This window comes from Brachyhypopomus gauderio, unplaced genomic scaffold (assembly GCF_052324685.1).
Source record: "Brachyhypopomus gauderio isolate BG-103 unplaced genomic scaffold, BGAUD_0.2 sc51, whole genome shotgun sequence".
Taxonomy (NCBI): Eukaryota; Metazoa; Chordata; class Actinopteri; order Gymnotiformes; family Hypopomidae; genus Brachyhypopomus; species Brachyhypopomus gauderio.
In genome coordinates, this window is record NW_027506876.1 from 1,924,200 (window position 1) to 1,950,097 (window position 25,898).

At 40.0% G+C, this 25,898-nt stretch overlaps 1 protein-coding gene across 3 annotated transcripts in view; it reads right to left on the reverse strand.

The window, feature by feature from the left end:
* Positions 1-25,898, reverse strand: part of ank1a (ankyrin 1, erythrocytic a) — a 179,583-nt gene that overhangs the window by 54,739 nt on the left and 98,946 nt on the right. For all 3 annotated transcript variants that reach the window (XM_076987209.1, XM_076987210.1, XM_076987208.1), the window contains exon 2: positions 12,103-12,195. In XM_076987209.1, coding sequence (XP_076843324.1) covers positions 12,103-12,195 — 93 coding nt within the window. The remainder of the gene's footprint in view (positions 1-12,102; positions 12,196-25,898) is intronic.

Here is a 25,898-nt window from a genome sequence, read left to right on the forward strand (position 1 = left end):
ATGGTGCGAAACATCCATGTGAGGTTTGCTGTATATAAATAAGTCTCTTACTATCTTCCGTATATCCTTGTTCCCTATAACAATTTAATGCACATTTTTTTCCATAATGGGGAGAATTATTATGCCTTCTCTATTAGGATGTCTTAGATGAAAGGGACAGAAAAAATCTTATAAATCTGAGATCTTTTCATTTCTTTTAAATATAAGATTTTTTGAAACTACAGATAGAGAAAGAGAGAATGAGGAAAAATAAAGAAAAAGTGAGAGAGAGGGGCAGAAATAGTGTATGCGTGGGAGGAAGATTGATTAAACATTCCAGACAGATTCAATTATAAACCATATACAGTATATAATTAGGTTACACCATATTAACCAGATTAAGTTAAACCATTTTTCCCATATAGATGAGCCATAATAGTCATTTTTGTGTATAGCCCCCTATGTATAAAACTATAAATGTACCATAATTGGACAATAATTCGATTTTTAAAAATGGTCAGTTCAGTACTTAATGGCAAACCCCTTGCCTGAGTCTGTCATCTACAGACACCTCCCTGTTGACACACCAGGCCTGTAACACATTCTCCTTTCTTCTTTGTTTTGACATCTGTTTGCATTTCTCATGTCTACAGCAAGTGAAATATCTACTCATTGTGTTCATATCAAATGGCCGACTTTGCACTTTGTGGCCCGAAACATTTCAACAGTTGCTTTCGACCCTATTCTGTGGGTTGGATCGGAGAAATCTGCTTGTGAACTCGGCTGCTGTCAAGATTGTCATCATGAAGGAGCATGAGCTCCGTGGTGGGAGACTGGAGCAGAAAAGGTTCCCTTTCTACTGGCTTTACATATACTTTACTTTACATATACTTTACTTACTTTACATATACTTTACTTTACATATACTTTACTTTACATATACTTACTTTACATATACTTTACATATAATTTCCATATTCATTACTGTCTATATACTTTTTTATATTTGCTAACCAGTGGTTTATATAGGCTACCAGTGGTTTATATAGGCTACCAGTGGTTTCTGTCTGGTAGGATCCACTATGAAGTTGTCTTGCGTATTGTTGCTCTTGGGTAGATTTAGATGACATCAGCTGCCAATCTGCTTTTTGATAGAGAACAATAATGATCAATATATCCAAGAGCAATTCATGTCATTTGTTGTTGAATCACTGAACAGGAAGGCAACTGCTTCTGTTAATGGCCAGATCATGAAAGTTGGCTTTGTCATAGTCAGAACAATGACTGTGCTTTAGTGGGCATAGTAATGGCTTTGGGATGGAAGAGACGAAAACTGCTTCCTCTGTGAAACAAGATGAACAGAATACTATTTGATTTTCACTGAATTCCAGTCTGACTAAAATCGGTAAAACGTTATCTGACAATTAATTCTAATCAGTAACTCTGATTCAGCAGAATTCATCCTTACAGTGAATATCTGCAAGATGTTCCAGCATTCAACATTTGGCAGGATTCAACACGAGGCCTCTACGAAAGAGGACACAAACGGCTTAAAGAAATATGATGCAGTCTGAAAATGATCTAAGTCATAATAATATTTTTTATGCATTTATGTGGTTATCTGCCCTTCGCAAACAATGGCTGTCATTATGTTGTTTTGCCACATGTAATTGTTGTAAGAGTTTACTAAGAATTGCATTAAAAGCAAAGAAGACCACCAGTTGGTAATTATGTGTATGAAATCAGCTAGTGGGCATGAACAAGGCAAATCTAATCTGAATATCTTCTTTTATACTTTACCTTAAATAGACTACAATGGCACAAATGTTATCAAGAACAAAACCCAACATCTCTAAGTGAGCGTGAGAGTATCAGTATGTGTCACTGAATGGATCCATGGACATCCATTACTTCAGTGACCTGTAATTTCCAAGGTTTTATCCCTATCAAGCACATGGGATGGAGAGGGTGTCAGGACAATGCAGTCCCGTTTGGAGCAACATGGCACAGCTCTCCTGTGCAACACATTCAGACTCTTGTAGAATCTGTTCTCCAGGCCAGAGGAGTGTGACGTGGTACTAGATACGTATTTCAAAAAGTTTGGAGGTTGGAACATGGAACATGAGTGCTCCAAATTAGGGATAAATCATCAATAATTGCTCAAAGTAAATTACATATTTTTTCAATTTCAAGTTTTTATGACCTCAATCCCACTGAAACGCCACGGCTTGTAGCAGGCCATTCAAGGAAGACATCCCATAATACACGAAAACTGGAACACTGGGACAAAAAAAGCTCCTGCTGCATAAGACTTATCAGGAGGTGCAAACACGCTGGCCTGAGGTCGTCAACAAAGACGCTTTGGCTAGTTATTAGATGAGTTCACGTATATAACGCTTTGGCTAGTTATTAGATGAGTTCACGTACATAACGCTTTGACTAGTTATTAGATGAGTTCATGTACATAACGCTTTGGCTAGTTATTAGATGAGTTCACGTATATAACGCTTTGGCTAGTTATTAGATGAATCCACGTATATAACGCTTTGGCTAGTTATTAGATGAGTTCACGTATATAACGCTTTGGCTAGTTATTAGATGAGTTCACGTACATAACGCTTTGGCTAGTTATTAGATGAGTTCACGTATATAACGCTTTGGCTAGTTATTAGATGAGTTCATGTATATAACGCTTTGGCTAGTTATTAGATGAGTTCACGTATATAACGCTTTGGCTAGTTATTAGATGAGTTCACGTATATAACGCTTTGGCTAGTTATTAGATGAATCCACGTATATAACGCTTTGGCTAGTTATTAGATGAGTTCACGTATATAACGCTTTGGCTAGTTATTCGATGAATCCACGTATATAACGCTTTGGCTAGTTATTAGATGAGTTCACGTATATAACGCTTTGGCTAGTTATTAGATGAGTTCACGTACATAACGCTTTGGCTAGTTATTAGATGAGTTCACGTATATAACGCTTTGGCTAGTTATTAGATGAGTTCACGTATATAACGCTTTGGCTAGTTATTAGATGAGTTCACGTACATAACGCTTTGGCTAGTTATTAGATGAGTTCACGTATATAACGCTTTGGCTAGTTATTAGATGAATCCACGTATATAACGCTTTGGCTAGTTATTAGATGAGTTCACGTATATAACGCTTTGGCTAGTTATTAGATGAGTTCACGTACATTTTCCATTAGTATTCTTCATGCTTTAAGACACCTGCTTAACAGATATGCCACTGTAAAATACTTAGTATGTTTTTTGTACTGGTAAACTGCGTAAAGCAGTTGATGGTTTGCTTTCATAGAGACTCTTGGTGAGACACAGAATTTGTACTTGACTGTTCGTCATTGGAACGAATGAGCTGAGGAACATGCCCAGTGACTCACCTGTGTGAAAAACAGGGGTCAAGAGGTCACATTTAAACCCTCTCACCACAATGACATTTGTATGCTGAGCTTCAACATAGCTACAAATTGAAGAAACTAAGTTTACTGAGCAAAATTACATTGTTGGCACCAGATGTCTCTAAAGCACTAAAATTAGTTTAATAATAAGATAAACATGTACAAATGCCGAGAGGTTATTCTTTTTTGGGTTGTAAACAGAGTTCCAGTGGACACCTGTGTAGCTTTTGTAATGTCCACTTGCACAGACACTAAAGATGCAGAAGAGAGGACATGTCCTCAGAAGAGCAGGACATGTCCTCAGAAGAGAGGACATGTTCTCAGAAGAGAGGACATGTCCTCAGAAGAGAGGACATGTTCTCAGAAGAGAGGACATGTCCTCAGAAGAGCAGGACATGTTCTCAGAAGAGCAGGCTTGCAAATATTGTTAGGCGGTTACTGTCTGAGACAACAAGATTACAATAGAAATATTAAAGTTAATGTAGTCCAGAACAATTGAATGCTTAACCCTAAGTGATACACATTCAACAATCCCTATGTCATATGAGGGACCTCATAACTCCATTTGAACTCCATTTGCTTAATTATGCTCCATCCAGTAACTGTGCAGTAAAACAAGCACATTTATGTTTATGAGTCATCAATAGTTATGTATTTTTGCATTTTTTATCTAACTGTATCACTGCAACCCCTTATAAAAACCATGTACTTCTATAAAAAACTCTTAGGATATACATTAGTAGCATGTTCAGCTAAACTATTTGCCTAAAGTCATGTAGACTCATTTTTTATTTCAGGTGTTTGAATCAGACCTCTTGATTTTAACGGTATATGAAATCAAGCACAAAACCATGCGATCTCCATAGACAAACAGTACAACCGGTCATGCTGAAGAGATCAGGGAATGAAAAAAATGAACATTTCAGCTGGCAACATTTCTGCCCTGCTAGATTTGCCCTAGGTCTGCCCCAATCTACCCAGCTCCAAACAGCTCCAATCTAAAACTGCCTGTTTGTAATCTAATATTGCCAGTTTCCTAGTATTTCCTGAACGCTACTTTCTATTTTCTGTTTATGATCCTGACCCTTCTGTGTTCTACTATTTTTGTCTGTTTTACCTTCTACTGGCTTTTTGACTGGTCAATTACTCTGTTTTTGATGATATTTTCGTTCTGGGTTTGACCACTGCTCATTCTTCTCACAATAACTGTCACTACTTTTATTTACAAAAGTGGCAGTTCTGTGTGGTTACATAATACTTCGCCTCCAATGCAGATGATGGACCCGGAGGCATTGTTTAAAGTCTCCAGGGGCAATTACTCAGACAACACCAGCGCTTACTGAAGGAGTTTACCTGCTCGCTTAACACACTAGCCAAACAACCGGTTGAACAGCAAGCAAAGATGCGAGAGCTTGGGAATAGTAAGAGAAAGTCCTCCACTGCTCTACATGGGAATAGTAAGAGAAAGTTCTCCACTGCTCTACATGGTAATAGTAAGAGAAAGTTCTCCACTGCTCTACATGGGAATAGTAATAGAAAGTTCTCTGCTCTACATGGTAATAGTAAGAGAAAGTCCTCCACTGCTCTACATGGGAATAGTAAGAGAAAGTCCTCCACTGCTCTACATGGGAATAGTAAGAGAAAGTTCTCCACTGCTCTACATGGGAATAGTAAGAGAAAGTCCTCCACTGCTCTACATGGGAATAGTAAGAGAAAGTCCTCCACTGCTCTACATGGTAATAGTAAGAGAAAGTCCTCCACTGCTCTACATGGTAATAGTAAGAGAAAGTCCTCCACTGCTCTACATGGGAATAGTAAGAGAAAGTTCTCCACTGCTCTACATGGGAATAGTAATAGAAAGTTCTCTGCTCTACATGGTAATAGTAAGAGAAAGTCCTCCACTGCTTTACATGGGAATAGTAAGAGAAAGTCCTCCACTGCTCTACATGGGAATAGTAAGAGAAAGTTCTCCACTGCTCTACATGGGAATAGTAAGAGAAAGTCCTCCACTGCTCTACATGGGAATAGTAAGAGAAAGTCCTCCACTGCTCTACATGGGAATAGTAAGAGAAAGTCCTCCACTGCTCTACATGGGAATAGTAAGAGAAAGTTCTCCACTGCTCTACATGCGAATAGTAAGAGAAAGTCCTCCACTGCTCTACATGGGAATAGTAAGAGAAAGTTCTCCGCTGCTCTACATGGGAATAGTAAGAGAAAGTTCTCCACTGCTCTACATGGGAATAGTAAGAGAAAGTCCTCCTCTGCTCTACATGGGAATAGTAAGAGAAAGTCCTCCACTGCTCTACATGGGAATAGTAATAGAAAGTTCTCTGCTCTACATGGGAATAGTAAGAGAAAGTCCTCCGCTGCTCTACATGGGAATAGTAAGAGAAAGTCCTCCACTGCTCTACATGGGAATAGTAAGAGAAAGTTCTCCACTGCTCTACATGGGAATAGTAAGAGAAAGTCCTCCACTGCTCTACATGGGAATAGTAAGAGAAAGTCCTCCACTGCTCTACATGGGAATAGTAAGAGAAAGTTCTCCACTGCTCTACATGGGAATAGTAAGAGAAAGTCCTCCACTGCTCTACATGGGAATAGTAAGAGAAAGTCCTCCACTGCTCTACATGGGAATAGTAAGAGAAAGTCCTCCTCTGCTCTACATGGGAATAGTAAGAGAAAGTCCTCCACTGCTCTACATGGGAATAGTAATAGAAAGTTCTCTGCTCTACATGGGAATAGTAAGAGAAAGTCCTCCGCTGCTCTACATGGGAATAGTAAGAGAAAGTCCTCCACTGCTCTACATGGGAATAGTAAGAGAAAGTTCTTCACTGCTCTACATGGGAATAGTAAGAGAAAGTTCTCCGCTGCTCTACATGGGAATAGTAAGAGAAAGTTCTCCGCTGCTCTACATGGGAATAGTAAGAGAAAGTTCTCCACTGCTCTACATGGGAATAGTAAGAGAAAGTCCTCCTCTGCTCTACATGGGAATAGTAAGAGAAAGTCCTCCACTGCTCTACATGGGAATAGTAATAGAAAGTTCTCTGCTCTACATGGGAATAGTAAGAGAAAGTCCTCCGCTGCTCTACATGGGAATAGTAAGAGAAAGTCCTCCACTGCTCTACATGGGAATAGTAAGAGAAAGTTCTCCACTGCTCTACATGGGAATAGTAAGAGAAAGTCCTCCACTGCTCTACATGGGAATAGTAAGAGAAAGTCCTCCACTGCTCTACATGGGAATAGTAAGAGAAAGTCCTCCACTGCTCTACATGGGAATAGTAAGAGAAAGTTCTCCACTGCTCTACATGGGAATAGTAAGAGAAAGTCCTCCACTGCTCTACATGGGAATAGTAAGAGAAAGTCCTCCACTGCTCTACATGGGAATAGTAAGAGAAAGTCCTCCTCTGCTCTACATGGGAATAGTAAGAGAAAGTCCTCCACTGCTCTACATGGGAATAGTAATAGAAAGTTCTCTGCTCTACATGGGAATAGTAAGAGAAAGTCCTCCGCTGCTCTACATGGGAATAGTAAGAGAAAGTCCTCCACTGCTCTACATGGGAATAGTAAGAGAAAGTTCTTCACTGCTCTACATGGGAATAGTAAGAGAAAGTTCTCCGCTGCTCTACATGGGAATAGTAAGAGAAAGTTCTCCACTGCTCTACATGGGAATAGTAAGAGAAAGTTCTCCGCTGCTCTACATGGGAATAGTAAGAGAAAGCCCTTCACTGCTCTACATGGGAATAGTAAGAGAAAGTTCTCCGCTGATCTACATGGGAATGGTAAGAGAAAGTTCTCTGCTCTACATGGGAATAGTAAGAGAAAGTTCTCTGCTGCTCTACATGGGAATAGTAAGAGAAAGTTCTCCACTGCTCTACATGCGAATAGTAAGAGAAAGTTCTCTGCTGCTTTACATGAGATCTCAGTACAACCCTCCTCCAGTACTGACTGCTTCCTTTGTTAATAACTATGCCTCTTTTCCAGTAAGTAAACCAGATAAATATGATGGCTCACCTAATAGGTCTCTGGGATCGTTACAGTGTACTTTTGTATTTTTCCTATAATAAGATCAGCACTGACCAGGCTAAAACTGCAATTTATTTTACCTCTTGGCTAACGGAAGACTCTTGACTGGGCTACTGCAATGTGGAATAATATCCATGTCAATATGTCTACATATGAGGACTTCCTAGCTGAGTTCAAATTGTCATTTGATCATCCCTATGAGGTTGAAGCCTGTGTGGTTACTCTACTCTCAACAGGGTACTTGCTCTGTCAGATTACACTTGCACTGTGGCAGCTGGAAACACATGGAATGAGGTAGTTCTCAGTGTCACATTCTGTAAGGGCCTTAATACAGAAGTTTACTCAATAAACTAGCTTGCAAAGATTTTGGTCTTAATCTAGATCAATTACTCTGTAAACGTAAGTGGAACCACACCTACTTAAAGAAGTGGAGGTCCCTGTAGAGCCCTTTAACATTCACTCCATCTGCTCTTGATGAGGCCCCAGTGGGAGGTGCATCCATCACTCTCTGTACAGTCCTCACAAACAGGGCCCTTTACTCACAACCTCTCTCTTTGTTGGCATCACAATCTTCTGAATTCCTAATCATCCACTCAAATGGCACAATCCCTCATATAATGATCTCTTTACTGTCTCTCTACCACTCTTGTCTTCAACACAAAGCCCAGCAGGTGAACAGGCTGTCCATTCCCTCTTTGCCATGTTTAATATGAAGAAGGATATTCACTTCCTTCACACTGCCACTGAGCTGTTGGAAAACACACAAGGAGGAGAGAAGATGAGGCTCTTCAACAGGGATTCATTCAGCTATTAGATTCCCTTATTGCTTCTGGATTCCTTTTTGTGAAAAAGGATGGATGTCTCCAGATGTGTATCAACTGCCATAGTCTTCCAGATCACAACGACATCCCTCATTCCAGAATCTCAAGAACCATTGAAGGATGCCCAGTATTTCACAAAACTAGACCTCAGACAAGCCTACAATCTGATCCACATGAAGGAAGTTCAATAGACACTTCATTAGGACGATTAGCAGTATCACTGCTCCCTTCACATCCTCCCATTCCTCCTGAAGGGGGCTGCAAATAAACACTGCAATCCCACAACAGGTTTTGCACAGACTAAAACGCACTAACTCTCAAACACCCTGATCCCTCTGTCCCCTCTGCAGTCAAGGTGGATGCATCTAATTTTGGCATTGGGGCGGTGGTGCTACCATGAGCAAAGAAGTTAAATCCTGTGGCCTTGTTCCCCACAAGCTCTCTCCAGCTGAATGTAAGTGTGGCACAGGGGAGTGAGAACTCTGGGCAGTAGAGCTGCCCTGGGGGGGTGGACACACTGGCTCCAGGGGACCTGCACCCTTTTTGGCGATAACAGATACTAGAATACATGCACTCAGCAAAACACCGTAATACCCATCAGCACATCAGTCCTCACATTTCACTCACATTACCTAACACCCTGGATCCCATAACACAAAGGTAGTTGACCTGTCATGTATTTCCCTGGAGGAGGAGGAGGAGGAGGAGGAGCCTGGTGATGAACAGACCATTCACTCTGCCCAAGTACAAGCAGCATCTATTAGGCAGGCCACTGATGTGGAGACCAGGAGAATGGCTGCTCACTGAAGCACAGATACCATCTGAGTGCCGAGGAGCTAAGCTCTGTTTTAAACTGCTGTTGCTACATTACCAAGCAGCACACTGGGAGTGAATTTCTCAGTCAGAGCTCATTTAATGAAGATATAATCTTAAAGGAACTGCATAAGAAAAACAACAATAAGTTGCACAATGTTTTACTTACCTTATGTAGTTGGTCAAGATATGTTGTAATAGATTTTCTTCTTATGTTTTGTACTGGATCTAAACTTATGTTAAACTAAAATCGTTAGTTCTATTAATACATACTAAAATCTTTATGTCATGAACCTTGGTTAAGCTACAAAAATATTACAAAAATTACAATTACAAAAATATATTATAAACTAGCAGGTGTAATTTATTTCAAAGTGGAAGCACAGAATTATCTGGATAACTTTCATGATTCTCGTACAATTGCATCTTCAAACTTCAGGCTAGAGAAAATAGACCACATAACCGATTCAGGATGTCCTACAGGGCAGCCTCCATTACAGCAATACAGCTTTCAGCTATACAATGAAGTTTTTCTCATTTTTCAGGATAACAGAAAGATCTCCTGTGTCCCAAACCACACCACGTCTGTGGGGCGTCTCCGAAGAACTAGATGCAGTTATGGTAAATGAGGATTTCAGCATGTATTTATAGGACAGGTGGGACTTTCATAGACCTAGGCTGCTTGTTGGGTTATTTTTCCCAACTATTGTCTGTTTTCTAATTAGATGTCTATCTAGTCATAGCGTTCACTAGCTACAGTAGTTTAATGGCTTACATTTTTTAAGCAATACTGACCCAGCATTCATATCTTTATTGTATGTAAAACAGTTTTTTTTTGCTGATTTATTTGTTCTTTTAATACCAGAACCATATTATAAAAACTCTACACTGTGAAATCAAAACCTGGGAAATTCTGGAAAGATGTGCTGATCCTTATATAGAGTGAAATATTTTTATTTTTAAAAACCACATACGTTTAAATACATATGAGTTCTCTACTCTAAAAAGAACAAGTTTACGACTGGTCCCAATTCTTTGTTATTAGCCTTGTTAAGAATTAGTGTGCCACAAATTCACTAGAAGTTGTGCACACTGGCTTGTATACTGCAATAATGTGAGAAAGATAGAGGAACCCTGCTATTCTACCTACCTGATGTTGGCCATGCAAGTAACATCACTGGGAATTGAATCCATGTTTTTAACCCTTGATCTGCTGGTGGGTTCGAATGCTCAGTCCACATTCTTGTAAGTGCATACTAATATACCAAAAGATGATCACTTTACACTACACCATCACTCTTAAAGGGAACCTTGCCATTACAGCAATTATTGCACATTATAAACAAGTGATCAATATGTACAGAATAAGTCCCTGCACATTTTTAATCATAATATTATGCAGAGTTGTATAATTGCAATTTAACAGTGGTGGTGTCATACAAAGTGTTACCTAAGAAAATATTTTTAAAACTCTGTTAATTGATGGGTAAAATACGTATATTTTGTTTTTAAAAGGTATTTCAGGAGTGTTCCTTAATTAGGAGCAGATAAACATATTGCAGAGACCAATTATTAGACAAAATTAGTGCACTCATAAGATTCCAGACATACAACTATTTAAAAGAACATTAATATTTTATACCAAATAGAATGCCTACCATATAGAATATATACAATATGCAACTGAAGCTTAAATTTAAGGTTCCACTATACTATATGTCAGTCTTTAACTGAGGATGGTGTTTGTCCCAACCCAATGCACCTAAATGTCTGGATAGGAGACTTGGTTGCCAGGAAACCTATCCATGACACTTTCCAATTATGGCTTATAATGGAAACAAATGGAGGGGGAGCCAGCTCGGTGCATTGGGCCATGCTGCTTTTAGTTTGACTCTGAGAATAATAAAATGTGGTTTCATTCCTTTGTTTTCATTGTAACATTCTAATAGATTCTGAGAGGATTCATGGCTTCATGAACCAGGCGTGTTTTGAAGTATTCTCATAAGCTTTCATGCTCAACGGATGACCTGCAGTTGTTTCTAAAATCTCCCACACTGTAAACACATCACAGGTGAATTCTACACTTACCACAGTTGCTGACAGTCACAACACTACAAATCCAAATACAAAATGAAGACTAAATATTGACACCAAACATGAAATACACCACACACACACATACACACACACACAACCAAATATTAAATGAAAACAAAGAGACAAAACAAATCACAAACACAATGAAACGCCAATAAAGAACAACACAACACAACACACTGAACCTCACTCACCACTCAAGATTCAGCTCTCGCTAGGCACAAAACACAACGTAAAGAATACAGATAGTGTAAGAAGCACTATCCATGTGAGTGCATGCATTGGTGTTTAGAATCAAATGTACTCACCCAAAACATATGCGAGCAATGCATTGCAATGTATTAGCACATTTGATACATGAAGAACCCACAGGAAAAACAGGCAAATGTGTTTACACTAACCCTTAATCTAAAACTAACCATTTGCTTATTATTATTTATGCCATATATTCATGGCATAAATCAATGCCATATATGACAGTTTGACATATGCTAAAAATAATGATAATATTTTGCCTGTGGACTCTTTTTAGGCTGTGTGAGTACACTTTTCTTAACCTGAAGTTAAAAAGAACATCACAAAAACCAAAATCTCAACAAAACCAGACAACTGAATTTGTTACAAAATACAGTTAAGTGAAACTCACAAAATGACAAGAACTTAAAGTATCTGCTTTGAAACCACGACCACAACCATAGTTAGGAAAAAAGCCACTGATAGCACAACAGCAACACGGAAAAACTAGAGCTACGTACAGAAACTGTAGCTACGTACAGAAACTGTACGAGAAGCAACAAAAAAGTGAAGATGAAATATAAGAAACCCACAGCAAAACTCTAGTAAATGACAAAAGCGTATCTATAGACAGATACATAATGAGCACAGATATATATAGAGAAATATATAAAGAAGGGAAAAAAATATACGTGTTGCAGATATTTACTGTTTCATCAAAGTGCCACACTCCCTGGCCATCCGACGGCTCAGAGTTGACACTATTGTCCTGATCGATTAGCCAGCGGTGAACAGCGTGGGCCTGAAAGGACACACGACATAAACACAGGACGGCATTAAATCCTGACCAGGTCAGATGGACAAAAGAGAGGGAGAAAAGTCAGAGGGTCTGCCTGAATGATAAAAATTTGCTTCCTGGCTTCCTTCCTACATTTTCTACTTGATTTCATCAGAAGTTTCTGGAGTGATTTTGTAGTTCTGTCAGCCACCCAGTCTGAGCGAGACACTGAGTGCATTTTTTCCAGTAATTTCTGATCTTTTTGCATGTCATACAATACATATATATGACTGCAAATAACGTTTTGGCATACCAATCTGATCTCACAAAGAATTAGCAGGAATTCTAATGAGCAGGGGGGCTATTTAACAGGTTGCAGGTGAACCATTTGTAAGAAACACCACAATAGTTAAACCCACCCACTTGCCCCAAGCTAAAATGTTCAAATGTTCAAAAATGTAAATTCCTGTTAATCTTCAATTGTGAGATCTGACTGAACTTGTACAGAGGAAGAGAGCATGGAACCTACTCTTTAGTCTTCAGTTAGGGCAAGAAAGAGAAAGAAGAGAATAGAGGAATATAGGCGGAAGCCTAAACAATTTCACAGTGAAAATGAAAAGAGACAAAAGCAGAGAAAAGGAACAATCATCCCATCATACCAACAAATATTTCTTGTGCTTCTTGCTGCAATTGAGACGAAATGTTAGTTTATATGTGGCAACAACATTTTCACATAACACACCAATGACCGCACCAAGAATAACACCAAGAATGTAAACACATCACTTGAGACTAATGTGATCTTCAGACAAATGTGATCAATACAAATCCCAGATTGTAGTTTCATAAAGTCAGGCTCAGTGACCTGTGACAGATAGTAGCTAACAGACCATGTCACACAGTATTAAGAACAAATGTCTTCAGAAAAATAGCTTTCAGTCACATAAATGCAAACATTAAAATCTTTCTTCATAATCACATACAGTACTCGCATACACACACACACACACACACACACACACACACACACACACACACACACACACACACACACACACACACACAAACCTACAAATATGTGCGCACACCTAGCACAAACATTCCTTATAAGTGATCTGAAAGGTATAAAATATTAGTAATAAACAACCTTGCTTACTTTTATGGTCACTGAGAACAATAACCATCTCTATTAATTTAATTTCCGTTCATAAAAGAACATTTTCTACAGAATACAAGTACTGTAGCAAAGGAACCCCAACATGAGCAATCAGATGTGCCACCAGTGATCCTTGCCAAAAAAAATGTTTTAAACACAGATGCTAATGACATTAAGGAGTGGGGCAGATTCTGTAATTGTGCTGCTGCCTGTATGTGCAAACAAAACAGAACCACAGTGGTCAGACGGGACAACAGTGGTCAGACGGGACAACAGTGGTCAGACGGGACAACAGGACACCTGCTCTTTTTGTTCAACTCAGTATTAGAAGCAACATCCAAAGTGACAAGGAGCCGGGGTGGGTTGGGGCGGTTTGCACCCTGCTGCGGCACTGGGGATGATATGCAAAACATGTCAGATTTTGAATGTAACTGGATTAGAGATTAAACTGAGGCTCCGGGTTAAGGAAGCGGGGGAGGGGTGTGAACAACGCGCAGGTGTTCATCCAGTGAAGGAAAGAAAAAGCCTTTTATATGGGAGGAGAATATGTATGAGAACACAAAAGTGGGCAAACAGTGTGCAGTAGAGGCTGAATATGCTACGTCAGACCTTGAATAGACAGAAAAATTGGACCTTAGAAAAATACCAATTTCCTTTAATTACTCTTGGCAACTTAATCATCACTCTTGTCAAGGAGTCCTTAGCACTGGCTTTCTAATACTGATAACCCCAACAAAAGTGTTAACAATTAAGTGTTGCATTTTGCCCCTTCCCTTCTCTCCAGGGTCTCCAGAGAGGGTTGCTGCTCCGCTCTGCAGAATATCTGGCAGGAGTGCAGCGTTGCCTCCTGGATGAACATCTAAAGGATGACGCATTTGCATGGGTCCTATATTAGTTATTGAATAGATAATTAATTAGAATCTATTATTCATGTAATACTTCATTCCAGAGTCTATTGCAGAACTGAAGGAAGGAAAAATAATGTAAGGTGCCACCTTCAGTTTCATGCACATTATACGTTCATAGCCACAAATTCATGTTTTAGACATTTTGTCAAACAAGGACATTTGGTAGCCAGGACACTTTTCTCAGTGGTCCATGTTGGAGGAAGCATGTCAATGTGCAGCCTAAACAGGTAAGTGTGCTATTGCCTTTCAGCATTAGTCTATAACTCATCCATTACCATGTACAGTATTGCCACATAAGCCATGCAATCTGGGAATAAAGAGCCACCAAGATATCAGTCACCTCTCTCTCTCTCTCTCTCTCTCTCTCTCTCTCTCTCTCTCTCTCTCTCTCTCTCTCATATTTTCCCTCACACCCTCTCACTCACCTTGCTAGTTGCTAAATTGCTAGAGACTAAAACCAATTTAGAATCTAAAGTCTGCTTGCTACAATAAAAGTGCATTTTGCAAAACGTCCTCAGATATCACATTCTCCATGTATCGGATGCTCTTCATAGAAGCTGTAATCTGGTGAAGTAGCCCTTGTATTTGGAGCTGGGGGAAAGTTAGGGCTCAAAATAACCCCAAAGTTTTGTCTAGACTACAACAAGGACTTGTTTTCCATAATTATTTCATGAGACCTTTAAAGAAAGAGAAACAGAGTCAGCAAGAGTCAGCACACCTGCATCCACAAAGGACGACGGCTGCAGCCTGGCTGAGGCGTGACCCCACCTGCCCCCACACCTCCCTCCTGCATGACCCCACCTGACCCCACACCTCCCTCCTGCATGACCCCACCTGCCCCCACACCTCCCTCCTGCATGACCCCACACCTCCCTCCTGCATGACCCCACCTGCCCCCACACCTCCCTGCACACCTGCCCCCACACCTCCCTCCTACATGACCCCACCTGCCCCCACACCTCCCTCCTGCATGACCCCACCTGCCCCCACACCTCCCTCCTGCATGACCCCACCTGCCCCCACACCTCCCTCCTGCATGACCCCACCTGACCCCACACCTGCCTCCACACCTCCCTCCTGCATGACCCCACCTGCCCCCCACACCTCCCTCCTGCATGACCCCACCTGCCTCCACACCTCCCTCCTGCATGACCCCACCTGCCTCCACACCTCCCTCCTGCATGACCCCACCTGCCTCCACACCTCCCTCCTGCATGACCCCACCTGCCCCCACACCTCCCTCCTGCATGACCCCACCTGACCCCACACCTGCCTCCACACCTCCCTCCTGCCCCCCACACCTCCCTCCTGCATGACCCCACCTGCCTCCACACCTCCCTCCTGCATGCTTTGTAAAACAAAGATTCATTAGGCAAAGCCTGAACAAATTGTATGGAAAAGTCATTCTTTCATAAGTATACTCATACTCTGTATGACTGAAATAAATGAAAACCTGAAACTCATGGATAGCTACAGCTACAACAGTATCTATGATTGTGTAACCAAGAAACCAAGTATAATAATTTAATGATAACATATAGCTTATTTTCTTTGTTTGATTCACTTTTAACTTGTGAACCTCTTCATGGGTAGTACTGATATCACCATACCAATGATCATGAACCAGTGTTCAGAGAAATCCACCACTGTTCAAAAAGACCCACCACTGTTCAAAAAGACCCACCACTGTTCAAAAAGACCTACCACTGTTCAAAAAGACCCACCACTGTTCAAAAAGACCCACCACTGTTCAAAAAGACCTACCACTGTTCAAAAAGACCCACCACTGTTCAAAAAGACCTACCACTGTTCAAAAAGACCCACCACTGTTCAAAAAGACCTACCACTGTTCAAAAAGACCCACCACTGTTCAAAAAGACCCACCACTGTTCAAAAAGACCCACCACTGTTCAAAAAGACCTACCACTGTTCAAAAAGACCCACCACTGTTCAAAAAGACCCACCACTGTTCAAAAAGACCCACCACTGTTCAAAAAGACCTACCACTGTTCAAAAAGACCCACCACTGTTCAAAAAGACCTACCACTGTTCAAAAAGACCCACCACTGTTCAAAAAGACCTACCACTGTTCAAAAAGACCTACCACTGTTCAAAAAGACCCACCACTGTTCAAAAAGACCCACCACTGTTCAAAAAGACCTACCACTGTTCAAAAAGACCCACCACTGTTCAAAAAGACCTACCACTGTTCAAAAATACCTACCACTGTTCAAAAAGACCCACCACTGTTCAAAAAGACCTACCACTGTTCAAAAAGACCCACCACTGTTCAAAAAGACCCACCACTGTTCAAAAAGACCTACCACTGTTCAAAAAGACCCACCACTGTTCAAAAAGACCCACCACTGTTCAAAAAGACCTACCACTGTTCAAAAAGACCCACCACTGTTCAAAAAGACCTACCACTGTTCAAAAAGACCCACCACTGTTCAAAAAGACCTACCACTGTTCAAAAAGACCTACCACTGTTCAAAAAGACCCACCACTGTTCAAAAAGACCCACCACTGTTCAAAAAGACCTACCACTGTTCAAAAAGACCCACCACTGGCTGCACTCAGCCTGCATTCTAATCTCTAATCCAGAGCCACCAAATGCTTCTGCTTGTGGATACATTGTTATATTAGTTAAAATGACATTCAATTAGAATGAACATCATGAGGCTTTTTTTCTTATTTGTTGACTCAGCGTCTAGACCAGATTCCCTCAGTTACACTGAGATAAGAATGAAAACATTCACCTGATCAATGAATTTTTGTGCAGGTGATTCATTTCACTGTATACTGGTACTGCAGTGCTTGGCTGTATATGTGTGAATCCCTTACACTAGCAGTTAGATCCTTTTCTCTGTAGGAGGGCAAAGAAAGTAAATCACTCAAAGGTGGCACACTCAAACCTACACTAGAGTTAGAAGACCTTCTACTATGCTCTTGGTTTCATGTGGTCATTCAGGACATTCACAGTGGGCCTCTGATCAGAGGAGAGCAGTGCAGCATCTTCAGGTTGTTTGTCTGCACTCTTGCACTAAAATGCCAGGGAGGACATAAAGGGTTAGATAGGGTGCAGGACACAGGGGAGGACATAAGGGGTTAGATATGGTGCAGGACACAGGGCAGGACAAAAGGGGTTAGATATGGTCCAGGACACAGGGAGGACATAAAGGGTTAGATAGAGTGCAGGACACAGGGAGGACATAAAGGGTTAGATAGGGTGCAGGACACAGGGAAGGACATAAAGGGTTAGATAGGGTGCAGGACACAGGGGAGGACATAAAGGGTTAGATAGGGTGCAGGACACAGGGGAGGACATAAAGGGTTAGATAGAGTGCAGGACACAGGGGAGGACATAAAGGGTTAGATAGGGTGCAGGACACAGGGGAGGACATAAAGGGTTAGATAGGGTGCAGGACACAGGGAGGACATAAAGGGTTAGATAGGGTGCAGGACACAGGGAGGACATAAAGGGTTAGATAGGGTGCAGGACACAGGGCAGGACATAAAGGGTTAGATATGATGCAGGACACAGGGAGGACATAAGGGGTTAGATATGGTGCAGGACACAGGGAGGACATAAGGGGTTAGATATGGTGCAGGACACATGGGAGGACATAAAGGGTTAGATATGGTGCAGGACACAGGGCAGGACATAAAGGGTTAGATATGATGCAGGACACAGGGGAGGACATAAAGGGTTAGATAGGGTGCAGGACACAGGGAGGACATAAAGGGTTAGATAGGGTGCAGGATACTAAGTTTAGTGAATGAATTTGCCAGAAAACAATTACATACACTAATTTTATGAGATTTGAATATATGCATCTGATTTGCAATTGATTTACACCCAGTGTGTTTCTACATAATTAAACTAAATGCAGCTTATGTATTTCTTTACTGCCTGGGGAAAAAACCCCACAAAATTGTGAAATTTCAAATCATAATAACTGCACACTTTAAAGTACTGGGAAAGGGTTCACCCAAGCTCAACAGGTCATAGGCCATTTGATGTCCCTTCAACCTCAGAAAGAAATTTGAGCCATTTTATTTGGTCACCTTTTCTGGAGAAAAGAATGTAGACCTTCAACAGCTTGGATCCACAAGTGAAGCGTTTGTGTGTCTGTTCCTCCAATACAGCACTGGGACAGAGTGGAGAACAGGCTGAATTCACAGTTCATGAACCTGTGACATAATGTAGCTTATGATTCTCTATATGAACCCACACATAACAATACACCTCTATACAGGTGAACCCATACATATCAATACACCTCTATATAGGTGAACCCACACATATCCATACACCTCTATACAGGTGAACCCACACATGTCCATACACCTCTATACAGGTGAACCCACACATATCCATACACCTCTATACAGGTGAACCCACACATATCCATACACCTCTATACAGGTGAACCCACACATATCCATACACCTCTATACAGGGGAACCCATGAGGAGGAGTACCAGGTCTTTACATTGGCATCCTTGAAACAAGGATATGCATATTGACCTGAAGTGTTCAAATAACAATTTGGCTGTGCTCTGGGTATACGAAGTTACATTGTGCGTAAAGGTGGGTGAAGACCACAGCTACATAGAGCATATGCAGGTCAACTGGTCATTATCCTGCCTTTTAATTCAGGACAGTGGTTCATTCATTGTGGGCAACTGAATGTGAACTTATTCTCTTTGGCAATTTGGCAAGTCCTTTAGACAAATCGCCTTTTAAGCAAGTAGATGGTTTGGCTTATTACAGCGATCTTTAATTAAAGCTAACTTTACATATCAAAGCTCTAATGTATAAGACGTGCATGTGATTCAGCAGTGGTACTGAATATATAAATTGCCATGTTACAATTTTATTAGGTTTGGAGCATCATGTGAAAACACAGTGTGTGTAGGTATGCTGATATAATTGCCTCTTCTTCCTTATTTGGGTGATCTCTTTAGCTTCCTTCAATTTAAGGCCCTTTGATTTGTGGAAACTTTCATGCCCCAGAGAAGCATGCAGAGCAAAGGAATCCCGTCTGGTTGTGTCTCGTCTGGTTTACTTTTCTGCACTGTGCTCACAAAGTGGGTTTCTAAGATTTACATTTAATTCAGGTTTGTTATAATAAGCTTTCTTAACATTGTTTGAAAGATTCCAAACCTGAGTGTACAATCCTGCCAGTACAATCCCTTATTCCAAGCCCATCTCCATTCTCTTGAAGGACCTTGAAAAGGTGACAGCTTCCTATTTACAAACACGTTTACTATCAGTCTGCTTGAGCCTTTCCAGTTGAGGTTCTGCTCATGACACTGTGGAAAAACTGCCAGTAATAAAAGTAGTCAACGACACTTACATCTTGCAGATTCTGGCCTCATTAAAATTACATTCTCACATTCCTATGTTGATTTTGTTAGAATGGGTATTAGGGATCCCCATTTCAGTGTTTTATTTGGTTTGTCTCGGTGGGGGTGACATAGGCGATGTAGTTTGTGCTGTAATGGGAGTCTTCTAAATAAAAGCAATCAGGTTAGAACATATAGGGATGCATTTGTTTGGACACAACCCCTCTGATCTTGTCTGCTGCTGACTATAATCCCTTTGTTCATCTTAACATAAATACCTGCTCGTCTCATCGGCAGTATATAAAGCGCTTGATAAATTCATCAACAGCAACACAGTTTATTGAAACCCTCCCTGACTTAACTGCTTTAGCCCACTCGCCATCTGATCCAGAAGAGTTAGATAGTCTAACCGACTGCTTAGAGAATACCTGCAGATCAGCTCTAGATATAGTAGCTCCCCTCAAACATAAAAAGGCTAGATCCAAAAAGCTTGCCCCGTGGTACACTGACCAAACTAGAAACTTAAAATAAATAGCACGTAAATTAGAGCGGAAATGGCGATCTACTAAATTGGAAGTATTCCACTGTGCCTGGAAGGATAGCATTACTGACTACAAACGGGCACTCACTAAGGGCGTACTCACACTAGGCTCTGCGATCCGGGCCCGGGCACGGTTGCCTGCCGAAGCACGGTTCGTTTGGCTAGTGTGAGCGCTCCAACCGTGCCCGGGCCCGGATCAGTTAACCGTGCTCGGGCCCGCTTTGAAGAGGTGGGCCAGGGCACGATTCATGTGGACTCGGGCACGGTTCGCTTCTAGTGTGAGCGCTATCCGTGCCCGGGCCCGCTTGGTGCCTCGTCTGATTGGTTCATTTCGCTGGAACTCAAACATGACATCAGTGATGCGACGCTCACGTTAAACAGTCATAGCGGCAAAGCGATTAGCAGACAATCGTTGTGTTAAATGATCGATAAATCTGTGCTTGCACCGTGTTTCTGCACTCCCAAAACGACTCCAAAAATACAATAAAAAGAGAATCATGAGCTCTATAGTGTTGTGCGAGCGCGCTTTTTTTCCAAATAAAGCGGCGTTGTGATGACGTAAGCGTGCTCGGGCCGGGTTGCTAAAGCCAGTGTGAGTGCAGGCCAGAGGGGGAGTGGGGAGGGGGGATAACCGGGCCCCGGCACGGAACGAGCAAACCGTGCCTAGTGTGAGTACGCCCTAAAGCACGCTCAGCATACTTGGCCTCACTGATAGAGAAAAATAAAAACAATCTTAGATTTCTTTTTAATACTATTTCTAAACTTACAAAAAATCAAGCAGGGGCAGAACTTCAGATTCCAGTAAACCTCACTATGTATTTATAGTAATGTATTTATAGATTTCTTTGATAATAAAATGGAGAATATTAGACAATATAGAACCTTTTATTAGCAGTACAACTGTTATATCGTCTGGTTTGGTCGATATTGATTTGATTGAATCAAATCAAATTGATTGAATTTTACACTGGGAGAAAAGCTTGGTGCTTTTCATCCACTCCCACAATCAGAATTAGAGAAAATAATTTCTTCCTTAAATTGTACTACTTGCTCACTAGACTCGGTTCCCTCAAAGTTATTAAAAGAGGTATTACCAGTTGTAACTGAACCTCTTCTAACTTAAGTTAACTCATTCATTACAATAGGTCACATGCCCAAATCATGTAAATTAGCAGTTATTAAACCTCTGATCAAGAAACCAAATCTTGATCCGACTGTGCTATCTAATTATAGAGCCATTTCAAACACATCATTTATATCCAAGATCATAGAAAAAGCTGTTGCCCAGCAATTATGTCTATATCTGCATAGGAATCACATATTTGAAAAGTTCCAATCTGGCCCCCATCACAGTACTGAAACAGCATTAGTCAAAGTAACAAATTATCTCCTCCTTGGCTATGTATCAAGGCTATGTATCACTGTCAGTGCTTCTTGATCTTAGTGCAGCTTTTGACACAATTGATCATAGGATCTTGCTAAAGCGGTTAGAACGCTGGGTTGGAATCTCAGGCACAGCCCTTTCATGGTTCTACTCTTACTTAACAAATCGCTATCAGTTTGTAGAGCTCAATAATATTCCATCCAAACGTACAAAAGTGAAATATGGGGTCCCGCAAGGCCCCATTTTAGGACCACTATTATTTACATTATATATGCTACCATTGGGCACAGTTATAAACAAACATGATGTCAATTTTCACTGCTATGCGGATGACACTCAACTTTACATATCAGCCAAATCTGATGACAAACTCAGTTTAGGAAAAATTCAGGCCTGTGTAAAAGATATTAAATGCTGGATGTCTCTATACTTCCTCCAACTTAATGAGGACAAAACAGAAGTTCTCCTCCTGGGCCCTAAGGCTGCAAGACACAAAATTCCAGATCTAATGCTTAATCTCGCAGACTACCCCATTACACCTGGCACAGTAGCCAAAAACCTACACTGTAAAAAAAAATCCTATTTTTATGGAAAATAACTGTAAATATTTAATGTATTTTAACATTTTTTCCAATTGTATGCAAAACTTTGTAAAATTACAGACATTATTTGTAATTTGACAAAATGTCTTTTATTTTAAGTATTATGACAATAATTACAAGTTACATGCTTTTCTCGTTTTTTTACGGAAATAATACAGTATTATTTATATGGTATTTTTCTGCTTTCTTAAATTATATACAGATTCATGTATAATTACAGTAATTATCTGCAATTAAACATTCGGTTGATTATATAAAGGTTTATGTCTGTAAGAACTAAAAAGTTTTTTTCTCTGTCATTTTAATCAAAATCTTATGTCTTTTGGCACTGCTGGTTTAAACATGATTTTTAATGTCAGAAATGAATGTGGTTTTCATAGTATTTGCTTACATGTATCAATACTCGTATTTTGATTGTTAGGCGTCCTTGTAATTCAGAGGATCCATTGATGTTCAGGAGAAAAATGTACACAGAACAAAATATATAGGTTCGGACATATTAATTTGCCACAGAACGTGATGGTAATTGATTTGACGAAAAAGAAATTAATTTCTGCAATTGAAAATGCTCATTTTTATGATGCCTACAGAATGAAGAGTAACTTCCTAATGTCAGTTCAGACATTAGATTTTTACATTGGCATATCTAAAGTATGTAACTGTAGTAATGGCTGTAGGAGATTTCTGTTGATTGTTCCATCTCTATTGAGATCTGTTCTCATTTTAGTTCTTGTGCAGTCAATGGCAATAGAAAATGGCAGTTTGTTTGGGTGCTGGACTTTTAAAAGAAACATTTCTAAACACTGGGTCTATACTTGAACATAACCAAGGAAATAACCTGTAACACACTGAGAGACAGATGAACTGATATACTGGTAGATGTACATTGTAATGGAACAGGCTTTTAAACTTAAAAATGTGTGTGCCTATAGTTACACACTGGAATAAAAACACAAGTTGAACAACCACTTAAATATAAATGTTATCTCTAGGCTAGGGGGCATAAACGTGATTTGAGCTCAACGTATTGCTTTTAACCATAATTGGTTAATCTGACTGTCATTCAGGAAACTGGCCAATGACAACTGTTCGCGCCTCTCAGGTCATGTTTGAAAATTTCAGCGAGTGTGCTGATGGTGGACGTTACGGTCGGTCAGCCTACGAGCTGTGGTGGCTAGCTACCTGGATTATTTTACATCTGCCTGCCAAATTATTATTTTGAGCGGATTATCGTTGGATGATTCAACAAAATAAGATGGAAACAGGGCACAGAGGAAGAAAATTTAAGTGAAGCATTATTGGTGACATCAGGTAAGAAAACGTCCTTACTTTATGTAAGCCAACGTTAGCTAGTTAACTAGATAGTTAACCCAGTTTAAAAACACATTTCACTTGAATGTTTCATTTGATAAAGATGAAAGCAATAAAATATTAATATCTAATATTTTCCGATGCTTTGAAATACTTTAATTCGGTCACTTAAATACATAATGGGTTAAATAATGCTCTATGAACATTGAACATAACTAAATCTAGCGACAGCTAGTTACTCAAATTCGGTCTCGGTCTCATTTTGAATTGGTTTTAATGTGAGGTGAACCTTGAAATAGTTGAGCATTTTTCTGAGGCAACGTTAAGTCTAATTTGCTAGGAACGTCGCCGACTATTCTATCGCTAATGATTAATAGTCACATTAAATGATGTACAAATCAATGTGCTTAACAGTTCAGCTTTCTCCATATGTCACTGATGTAATTTCTACATTTTTAGCACTCTGGATCTGGATTTTTATTAATTAAAATTCATGTTGCTGCTGAACCACTTCTCAGTTAAGCTAATGCAGATCTGCATTGAAGAAAGAAAGGGTGAAGGAGACCAGGTATGGTTTGTGTAAAAAATTAAAACACCATTATTGGGATCATTGTGAAGATTTTGTCCATTGCATTTTAACCCTTAGGGAATAAATATGCTTTCTCATATGTTAAATATGTAAAGCAAAAAAATAATTTTGTTTACTGTACAGAGCTAGAGTGCAACACAGCCCAGAGCTAGAGTGCAACACAGCCCAGAGCAGGAGCGCAACACAGCCCAGAGCAGGAGCGCAACACAGCCCAGAGCAGGAGCGCAACACAGCCCAGAGCAGGAGCGCCACAGCCCAGAGCAGGAGCACCACAGCCTAGCTCACAGTACTTGAAAGCCAAAAGGGCCACAGCTCTTTTTACTGGAATTAGCATTATGTGCAGTGAGAATACCCTATTACTAATCTGTATGGAAACTGGAACTAGCATTACGTACAGTCTGCAGAGCCTGTAGAGGCATTATATTTGGCATGAAAAAATGCTATGCTTCATTTATCAGATAAATTTGAGATTTTTCTTCTGTCTCAACTCCCATAAAATCATTCTAAAACACATCCTATCCACACTAGCTATTGCTTGATTGTCTGCAGGGTTCCCACACCATGGTTAACATAAAATTCAAGGACCTTTCAATGACTTTCCAGGACCAACTTCCTCAAATTCAAGGACTGCACCTGCCAGCATTTACCTACTCTTACCCCTGAATATGTTGTCAAAAAACGATGTTAATTCAATGCAAATTCAAAAGACCGAATGCCATTTCAAGCCATGCATCCTGAAATGTTCTGTGCATGACATTAAGCGCTGATTAAACGAAAACTTAATTCACACTCAACATGACTGGCAATTTAGCAGTGGACCTGTGAGAAGGTGACATTCACGTAAAGCGGCTACACATATGTTAACTACATACAGGAAACACTAGCTTTCGGTGCTGAATAAACAAAAAACTTCTCTACAGGAGAATGACCAAACTTTTGCAAAGTAAAAGTCAGCATAGGCCCTGTAGAATGAATATAATTTTAAATGAATTGTGCTGGCAAAATAATGACATGGTGACAGTAGACAAATAATAATAACAATAATACACATGCATATACACATACATTACATACATAAAACAGGAGCAAAGCCATATAATGAGATTAGAACTATAGATTTATAGAGAAATCTGGTGTGAGATGATTCTAGCATTTTCCAAGTTTTTTAATCTACTTAATGAAGAGTAATATGAATTTAATTCATTCATAAAGAGAAAAGAAGACTTTTAACCACTCCACTTACTGTTGTGAATGTGGTATTTTGCTAAAAGTACAACTACATTTATGGCACCAGAGAAATCCGAACTTAAGTTTTCCGCATAAAGTAAAATGGTATCAAAAGAAAGAATGTTAAGTTTGAGATTAATCGAGTTTCTAGTGTCCATGCAAAAACTTTGTGAATGTTGACATGAAAAAACAAATGCTCCTGGAATTCATCTTCTGACTTATATAAGGTCCGCATAATGTTTAAATCTTCTTTCAAGAAACATGGCTACAGGATATATCTTGTTTATTATTTTGAAATGAGTCTCTTTTACTTTAGAAGATATGGGTCATTTGACAAGCCATTGTGGTTTTATAATTTGTATTAGGATGCTTCTTTAAAGAATCTCTATTACATATTTTGTCTCATACCATCAGTGATAATCTTGTTATTACACCTGAAGTCAACTAAGTTAGTCATTCACTTTTAACATGGGCATCGAAACAGTCAACTCTGAATATAAAATCTTTATAACAACTCTCATATCACATCATATTTTTCAACAAAGGATGAGAAATTTAAAACATTATGACAATCTTTTTCATAGCAATCTTTTGTAAATATTGACTTCCTACCAAGTGTACCCTATTATTCCTTGACTGCGGTCTTCATCCATGTGA